The sequence below is a fragment of the Mus caroli genome, unplaced genomic scaffold (assembly GCF_978045245.1).
Source record: "Mus caroli unplaced genomic scaffold, Mus_caroli_1 scaffold_13, whole genome shotgun sequence".
Lineage (NCBI taxonomy): Eukaryota > Metazoa > Chordata > Mammalia > Rodentia > Muridae > Mus > Mus caroli.
This window is the reverse complement of record NW_028227268.1, coordinates 69579508-69589254: the sequence shown is the minus strand read 5'-3', so window position 1 is coordinate 69589254 and position 9747 is coordinate 69579508. Positions and strand designations below refer to the sequence as shown.

Sequence of the window (9747 nt, the reverse complement as noted above, 5' to 3'; positions counted from 1 at the left end):
GGCCAGCGACATGGTTAAGGACTTACAAGCTTGGTGAGCAAGCGTGATGGCCAGAGTTCAGTCCCAAAAAACAATATTGATGCCAGATGGGCATGGTGGCCTACCTGTGATTCTAGCCTCCGAAGACAGAGACCGGGGATCCTTAGAGCAAGCTGGCTAGGGAGACTAGCTATATCCACGAATCCTAGGTTGACTGAGAGACCCTGCCTCACAGCAGAAGGTGGAAGAGCAGTTGGGAATTATCTCAGCCGTAAACCTGAAGCTTCGACATGCATTCGCACCCATCCACGTGCACCCTCCACTATGTGCGTCTGCACAAGCCCACACCCAAACACATGCACACATGGGGTGGGTGAGAAAAGCATCCAGATACTGAGTCTGTGCCACACACAAGGCTTGTTAATAACTTCAGCACATTGAAACTGTGCCTGGAACATACTTAACAAACACAGCTTGCAGATTCATTACCCGTGTCCAGAATCTTCAATTAAGCAATCGAGGCTTGTTCTGGAGTAAACCCCGCCTCCACCAAAGGCACTGTAAAACACTCACACATACCTGCAGCAACAATTGTCTTCCATGAAAAGCCCACTCTTCTGGGACAACCTTTACCACCTTAACCGTCTCAACAGTTAACTTTTCGATTACATTTATTTATTTGTTTACATGTGCCTGGGTGCATTTCATGGTGAGTGTGTGTGTGTGTGTGTGTGTGTGCATGTTTACTTGTGTGCAGGTGCAAATGTGTGGGTGCACGTGCATGCCCACATGCGTGGTCTCCAGAAGGCAACCGCAGGTGCCTTTCCTCAGATGCTGTCCACTTGCATTTTTAATTTGTGCCTTCTGTGGATTTTTGTTCTGTTCTGTTTTGGTTTTGGCAGGATTGCTCAGTAGCCTGGATCTCACTAAGTAGGCTAGGCTGGCTGGGTCCAGGGTACCCTCTGTCTCTGCTTTCCCAGCAGTGAGATTACAGGAATGTGCCACCATACCTCGGATTTATATCATTATCATCATCATCATCACCACCACCACCACCACCACTACCACAATCATCATCAATTTATTTGTGTGCATGAGTGTTTTGCCTGCATACCATTTGAGTGCCTGGTGCCCCAGAAATTCAGAAAGGATGCCTGACTTCCTGAACTGAAGTTTCAGAGGTTGGGAGCCATCATGTTCCATCATGCTGAGAGCCAAAGCCAGTCCTCTGGAAGAGCGGCCAGTGCCCTTAACCCCTGACCCACTTCTCCAGCCCCACTCCAGGCTTTCTTGTTTGTTCGTTTGTTTGTTTGGTTGGTTTTTAGAGACACGGTCTCTCTATGTAGCCCTGGCTGTCTTGGAACTCACTGTGTAGACCAGGCTAGCTTTGAACTCACAGCAATCCACCTGTTTCTGCCTCCCAAGTGCTGAGATTAAAGGCATGTGCCATACACCTGGCCACCTGGAATTTTTTTTTTTAAATATGTGGATTTTTAGGATCATGAGTTTATGAAGCAAGCACTTTACCAACTCACCTCTCTCTCTCTCTCTCTCTCTCTCTCTCTCTCTCTCTCTCTCTCTCTCTCTAACTAGTGATTTTCTTTTAAGAAAATAAATATACGATTCTTCTCACACACTGTCATTCTCACTGACTTCCTGCACAGTTCCAGAACAGTCTCGACCTGTGAGGGAACAGCAATGCTTCCTAACACCCAAGCTGTGGGGTTATTGATTCTTCACTCTTAGCAAATGATTCATGTCACTTGGAGGTTTTCAGGATCCTGGGGAAACATGAAGATTTCCTTGGCAGCTGGCGTAGCTCTCCCGGGAGGTAAGCTCTCTGTGATCGCTGGTTCTCTTCACTGCTCTTTAGCTGGGATCTTGTCTCTCAAGGGAGGTCATGTCTGCCCCTGGGACCTTTGTCACCCCTTCTCAGTCTGGCTTTTCCTTCACCACAGAAAACCTCTTAATGTTTCATTCTGTCTCCTGGAGCTTGTGCTACACCAAATTGCTGTGATTATTGCCTCTCCACATTTTTTCTGCAGAGGCAGATGATTTAATTTGCATTTTAAGATAATTTATGCAGGCTAGCTAGAGTTCCCGGCAGGGGAAGCAGAAAGAGTGGGATTGGGGCTTGCATCTATCCGTGGTCCATGGCTATAATGCCTGTGTGGCTGATTCCTTTCCTTTGCAAAGAAATCTGAACTCTTTGAATATAGAATGCTTGAGTGGGGCGGTGGAAATATAAAGAGGACATTCCATAGATAAAACAGGAGCAGGATGTAGCTAGTGGATGATTTTGTCCAATATGGGAGACACCCTGGATTCACTGGGGGTGGGGAGGAGGGAAGGGGAGCAGCATGATGGTCCAGCAGGAACAGCACTTGCCTAGTGTGCCTGACAACCTATATTCAATGCTGGATCTCACAGTGAAGAAGAGAACCAACTCCTGAAATTGTCTCCTGAGCTCTGCATATGCTCCATGGTACATGCAGACCCACACTCCCTGCAGCTCACACAGAACGAGATGTTATTGTTATCATTGTTTTAATGATTTTTTTTGTGTGTATATGGGTGTATGTCTACCTAGAGGTATTGAGTCCAGAGCTAAAGGAGTCTGTGAACTGATGGATGTGCGTCCCAAGAACCAAACTGCGGTCCACTGCAAGAGCTTTTAACATTATATGCTTTTAACCGCTGAGCCATCTCTCCAGCCCCAATAATAACATCCCATTCAATAAGGAAAGCCAGAGAAGGGCACCCCACACAAGCCGAAATAAAACCAGAAACTGTTTATTTCATGGCTCACATTGTTCCATAATTGACGATTAGGATGCCTTTAATGATTTCAAAGGTCTCACTGACAAATATAGGAAAGGAAGCCATACTCCATGTGCCACAAGAACCATTCAGTATGACTGATGACATGCAAACATAATTTTCAAAAACAGTAATATACCATGATTTCGTACAAAAAGTTGACTGAGCAAAGAGATGTCCCACCTCAGGGGCGGTTCACTTTTACAGTTCTCCTGTGCCCACCCAGGCCTCGTGGCCCACGAGCCTGCTCCATTCACAGGAAGGAATGAAGGGGCAGAGGTTACACCAATCATCTAGGTCTCTGCTCTACATTGGCTATTTCAAATGGTTTTTGAAAAATGAATATCACATACTTATTTGTTCAGAACTTTCATATAAAAAAGTAGCAATCACTTCAGCTTCTGTTTATCAGTTCTTTTTTTTTTCTCTTCTGGTATAATAACTTCTTTTTTGTTTGACTAGTCAGTCACCCATTGCACTGAAAACTATGGATCCAGAATTCACAATTAAATCATAATTTAAAAAAAAATTAAAATGGCATGCCAAATCAAAGTAGCCACCAGTTAGTGCTGAATACATGTTCCAGAGTAGTTTAAACGTATTTACCAAAACGTCTCTTTCTTTCTGTGTTAAATCACTTTCACCCTCAAGATACACTTTTGATTGTTCATTTTCTGCCCCCTTTGAGGTTGTTTTTTTCTTCTGGTGTGGGATTTGTGTGTGTTTGTGTGTGTGTGTGTGTGTGTGTGTGTGTTTCTGTCTGTCTGTGTGTGTCGGTGTGTGTGTGCACGGAGGTTGTTTGTTTTGTTTTGAGTCAGAGTCTCTCTGTGTAGCCCTGGCTGGCCTAGAACTTGCTCTGTAGACCAGGTTGGTCTTAAACTCACAGAGATCTGCCTGTCCCTGCCTCCCAAGTGCTAGGATTAAAAACATGGCTGACAAGCCCAACCATGCCCTTGTTTCTCAATACTCGACATTCACAGTATAATTGGGATTGGTTACATTCATTAGGCTCACAATAGTTACTCCTAGCTCAAGATTCCAGTCTGTACTGCCTACAATGAGGTAGATGAGTTTTAGTGTTGTTGGCTTAGGACTAATTTCTTTTAGACTCAACCATCTCTTTAAAAGATAGATTTCCAAAATATTTAGCAAAAAACTGAAAGCGTCTTGCTACTTTGCCTAAAAATGGAAAAAAATAGAATTTCCAAAGGTATTATCAAAGTTGCTGTACCTCATTTTAATTTAAAAACAGAATAAAAGCATCAAATTACAAAGCCACTGCAGATCTTAAGCCGCCATCTTTGAACATCTGGAAAGCCACCCTCTACTTCTGATTTGGGAATGTGTCCATCCGGAGGCCTCTGGTTAACACCTCCAGGGGCCAGACCAGCTGCTGCCCCTTAACCTTTGACCCTAAACTACAAGTCTCCTCCCAAGATCAGGCTTGACTGCTTGGTTTCTCTTCCGGGGAACAAGAATCCCATCTCTGGGATTTCAAACAGAAGGTGGAGGCCCATCTGGTTACACCAGGTTGCAATAGATAAAATCGGAAATGAGACAGGCTGCCGGTTTGGGGCCTGTCTTGGACAGGCTTAGACAGCGTGCCACAGGCCCTAGTAGGTTAACCAAGGCCTTGGTAGCTCCAATGCCATTCAGGTTGGAGGGGGCAGACTGGGCACTAAACCAGCTAAAGGTCCTGGAGTGGGTCGATGAGAGATTTCGGTGAAGGACGGCAGGCCACCACGAATCTTGGTCTTTTTTCGGGGAGCCATGGGTGAGGCACCCAAGAACTTGCTGAAGGAACTTGACTTCTTCAAGCCACGGGCCAGGTCCTGGAGCATCATGTCATCGGCCAGGACGCCCAGAAACGCGCTAGTGGTGGAGCTGAGGATAGTGGCGGCCACCTGCACGGGGTGCCGAGACACAAGGCTCCCACTGCCACCACTGGCCGCATCAGGCTCCATCATAGATCGCAGGCCAGGGTCACCCAATAAACGCCGCAGAGCGTAGGAGGAGCCAGGCCGTAGGTACTGGTAGGCACGCCGGCCGCTGTAGTCGCGGACGTGCACTTGGGCACCCAAGCGCACCACTAGCAGCACAGCGGCATCCTCGTGGCCGTGCAGAGCGGCCAGGTGCAGCGGCGTGTAGCCACCGTGAGAGCGCGCGTTCACGTCCACGGGCGCGCCTCCACGCCGCGCCACCTCCACCAGCTGTAAAGCCATCTCCCGGTCGCCGTTCTTGGCCGCCCAGTGTAGCGCGGTGAAGCCGGACATGAAGTCGCGCTTGGCAGCCAGGCCCCGGTCCCGCAAGAGCAGCCCGTGCAGCTGGTGACTCCAACGACCGCTGGCCGTGCGCACCAGCCACTCGTGCTCCGTGGGCTCCAGGGGCACCGCGGGTGACGGTAGCGGTGCGACGGGCATCTCCTCCGTGTCCGGACTCAGCAGGCGCGGACCGGCGCGGGACAGGCGCCTGAGATGCGGGGAACGGCCGGGTCCCAGGTGGAGTCCCAGACCCGACTCCTCTACCGAAAGCCTCCGCAGGAGCATCGGGGAGCCCCGCGGGCTCGGCTCTTCCGAGCGCTGCCGGCGCAGGCCCTGCTCCTCCGCTCGGATCCGCAGCGCCGCGGGGCCAGGGACGACGCAGCGCACCGGCAACATGCAAGGCTTCTGCGGTGGCACTTGCGCCGTGGGAGGTGCAGGCTCCGGGCCTGGCGACTCTGTGCTTGTCAGGGCCAGCCCCGACGGCACGCTAGCCGGTCGGGCTAGCTCCGAGGACCGAGGTAGCGCCGAATCCTCGGGCACCCCGGGCTGTGGCGCTGAGCCTGTTGGCGCCTCAACCTGGGTGGCCTCTGAGGGTGGGGTCTCAGGGGTGTGCTGTAGCTCGGATGGTGCGGATGAGTCCTCCGGCGGTTCTCCTGAAGGCTGTGGGGAGTGGGGAGCCCCGGGAGCACAGTTGTCCTCCGCTGGGACAGCAGTGCACTGGGCCAGCGCGGCTGGCACTCCAGGGCTGGAGGGGAATGGGGCCTCGGGTCCTTCCGGCGGCCGGGGCTTCTTTCTCAGCACCACGAACTTGACCCCATCCAGCTCCTTCACCACGGCCACGTTGTTGACGAACTGCTTGAAGCGGTCCCTACGGGCCGCGCGGCCCCGTGGGTCCCCAGCGTCCAGCAGCGGCTTGAAGCGGCTCAGCAGCTCGGAGTTGCGCACCTGCCCGCCGTGCTCCCGCAGGAAGCCCAGCACGGCCGCCTGGCTCACGCCTGCGGCAGCGGCGGCGGCTGCGGCGGCGGCTGCCAGCGCCATTCTCGGTGTCTGCGACTTCGGGGTCGCCCCAGCCGCCCAGCCGGGCTCACCTGGGACTCTGATTTCCGAAACTGGACTGCAGTCACGCCCTCGCCGCCGTGCTGGGAAGTCTCCGGGCGAAGGGCACCTGGGACTGCTACCCTCCGCCTGCGCCGGGCCTGGCCCCCAGACTGGGGGGTAGGTTGCTGCTGAGAGGTCCTGTCCAATGGGCGCCAGGCTCCATGCCCCTGTGCGGCGCTCGGCTTACAGGTGACAGCTGCCACTGGAGGTGCGGAGGGAATGGGAAAGCGGAACCTCTCTGCACTGCCCCCACACCAGCCCCGGAATTAAAGGCGCAGCGTTGCTCTTCAGCTCCACTCCCGGTTGCTAGGTGGGTGTGTTCCCTGGGGATGTTGCAGTGTATGGGCGAGGCGTGGGTATTTATTACCTTCAGCACTATTTACCACAAAATAAAAGCAATATTTTACATATATATGTTTTTGCACTACATATATTGCATCAATACCTCTCCAATGTCTGTTGCTTTTCATACAGGAAAAAAACCAGATTTACAAAATTCATAGCAAGAACATTTCGCTGTGTGGTATTGAGTGCAGGGTACTAGAGGCTTACAAGAGGTTTAGGAAGCAGTTTTCTCATGATAAGATAATACTTTTTGAAATGTGGAGCTTTGCGATCTACATATTTTATTATTCGTTGACTTTCTGTCTCTCTATCTCTCTCTGTCTCTGTCTCTCTCTGTCTCTCTCTGTCTGTGTGTGTGTGTGTGTGTGTGTGTGTGTGTGTGTGTGTGTTTTGTAGGTCAGAAGATAACTTGAGACATTGGTTCGGCTTTCCATCATCACATGGGCTCTGGAGTGCAAATTCACGTCATCTGGTTTGGTGGCAGGCACCTTTACTCACTGAGCCATTCCCAAAATACCCCCTTTATTTTTGTCTCTACATGAAGTTCAAGTTGATCTGGAACTTGTGATGTCACCGCCTCAGTCCTGAGTGCTAGAATTATAGGTGTGTGCCACCATGCTTGCCCCAAATAACCCATTTCATATAGGATTTCAGGAATAAACCCACAGGAAAAAACAAAGAAGGAAAAAATATCAGCAGCAGAAATGACCATTAACATTTTGACATACTTTCTTCCACTATGAATCCATGTGTCTGTTATACTTTAAAATTAAAAAAAAGCAAAATAGAAACCATATTGAAGTGTTAAGTATGGAACCCAGAGCTTTACAAATGCCAGGATACAGCACCACACCTCCAGCCCATGCTGTTTCTAAAACTTCAGTTATTTCACAAATATTTATTGAGAACATAGCCAGGCCCTTTCAGGCTGTGATACATGTTAGCAGAGATAAACGCTTTGACCTAGCAGAGTTCATTTATCAGGAGGAAACAGAAGTCAGAAAGCTCTGTAATGTGCTATGTGAGCTATAGCATACACTACGAATACTATAGAAGACGGAGCATGGAGAAGCTCACCAGGGACAGGGTGGGGGTTTCAGCTGGGCAGTGGTACAGGGCAGCATCCATTGTGAAGGTGAACCAAGGGTGTGGGATAGGGAGTTATGCAGATGAGAAAGAACTTCTTCAATGAGGGTGGAGGTGGGGCTGCTTGCTTCATTTTTGTTGTTTGTTGTTTCCAACTTTTATTTATGTGTGGTATGTGGTGGGCACAGGCGGACGTGCAATGGTGCAGGGATGGGGGTTAGAGACATCATCCAGGAGTTCTCCCCTTCACCATGTGGACTCAGAGAGGATTTAACACAGCTCAGACACCTTTTTTTTGGGGGGGGGGGAGTGTTTTCTTTCTGAGCAAGTCTCTCATATGACCCATGATGACCTCAAACTCCTGCAGATGCTGTCCTTAAACTTCTGATCATCTTGTTCTTACCTCCCAAATGCTGAGATTACAGACTTTTGCCACTGTGTGTTTGTGTGTGTGTGTGTGTGTGTGTGTGTGTCCAACTAGAATATATATATATTCCCAGGCTAGCCTGGAACTCAGTTCTCCTGCCTTACTCTTCTGAGTACTGGGAGTTCAGGTGTGTACCATCATACTGGGATTTTTTTGTTGATTCTGTTTTTGTCTATTGTTTATTTGTTCTTGAGACTAGGTCTCACTATGTAACCCTAACTGGCCTAAAACTATGTAGACCAGGCTAGCCCAAATTTATAGAGATCCACCCGCCTCTGCCAATACCTGAGTGCTGGAATTAAAGGTGTGTGCCATCAGGCCTGACTAGCTATGCTGGGCTTTTGAGTAGGGTTGTTGTTGTTTGGACAGGGTTTCTCTGAATAGTCTTGGTTGTCCTGAAACTCACTCTATAGACCAGGAGAGACTGGAACAGCAATATCTGCCTACCTCGGCATCCCAACTGCTGGGATTAAAGCTAGGCACCATCACTGTGGCTGGTATCTTTTCTTTTGAATTTTTTAAAATTTTCATTTAATTTTGTGTGTTTTGTCTTGCACTACATGCATGCCTCGTGCCAACAGAGCCCAGAAGAGGGTGTAAGATCCCAGAAGCAGGAGCTATGAAAGGTTAGGAGCTGCCAGGGTAGCTAGGAACTGGACTCAGGTCCTCAGGAAGGTCAGCAAATGTTCCTAACCACTGAGCCTCCTTTCCAGCCGCATTAGCTCCTTATTTTATGTTATCAGTGTTTTTCCAGTTGTCATTTGTCTTTTAATTTTGTTTTCTGTTGACACTCATTTTAGAAAACTGGTTTTCTTTGTAAGTCTTTTTCACTGAAAGTTATAAATGTAAAACAAGAAGGTATCTCTGTGCTGAAGAAATAGCTCAGCGGTTAAGAACACAGGCTGCTCTTCTAGAGGTCCTGAGTTCAATTCCCTGCAACCCACACGGTGACTCACAACCATCTGTAATGGGATCCGATGCCCTCTTCTGGTGTGTCTGAAGACAGCTGCAGTGTGTGCTCATATACATAAAATAAATAAATAAATCATTAAATAAAAAGAAAAATAAATCAATAAAGAGAAAGTATCTTTACCATGTAAGAGAACATTTAGGACAAACGTCTCCTGTATTATCAATCAACATAAAGAGTGTAACCAACACACTTGAGAGAAAATTTTGTGTATTTCAACATATTAATTTATTTTTATCTATTTTGTCTGTACATATGTGTGAGTGTCTCTGCATGTGTGTGGAAGTCAGGGGACAAGTCTCAGGAGTCAGGGATCCTCTTACGGTGAAACTCTCAGGAACCCGTTTCTCCTGCCACCGCACTGAAGTCTCAGAAGTTACTGGCTGCTTTTTCAAAGGACCCATGTTTGATGCCAAATACCCACGTGGTGACTCAGAACCATCTGTAACTCCAAGTCCAGGGAATCTGATGCCCTCTTCTTATCTTTGTGGGCTTGTTGACAAGCACCTTTATCTATTAGGCTATCTTGCTAGCCTGCTCCATATTACCTTTTCTCAAAATCTACCCCAACTCACACCCTAATAAAACCTGCCTCACCGTCCCCAAGTCTAGGACACTGCCTTTGTCTACAGCTGATTCCAGAAGCATCCATTGCCTATTTGGGGTGTAAACAGTGAGCCAGGGCCCCTGTGAAGAAGATAGAACCAGTCTTTGAGGAGCTCACCACTCAAGGTATCAGAGAAAAGCTGCCAAGCAATTTT

General features: G+C 48.8%; 1 protein-coding gene across 1 annotated transcript; it reads right to left on the bottom strand.

Moving 5' to 3' along the window:
- Positions 1–2756: 2756 nt before the first annotated feature.
- On the bottom strand, positions 2757–6405 carry Sowaha (sosondowah ankyrin repeat domain family member A). The gene has a single exon (XM_021178436.2). The coding sequence runs from the start codon at positions 6096–6098 to the stop codon at positions 4452–4454; it is 1647 nt and encodes a 548-aa protein (XP_021034095.1). The 5' UTR covers positions 6099–6405; the 3' UTR covers positions 2757–4451.
- Between the last annotated feature and the right edge of the window lie 3342 nt (positions 6406–9747).

What these genes read in the sequence shown, in the direction of transcription:
- Sowaha (XM_021178436.2), bottom strand. Translation starts at nt 6,098, where the DNA reads ATGGCGCTGGCAGCCGCCGCCGCAGCCGCCGCCGCTGCCGCAGGCGTG.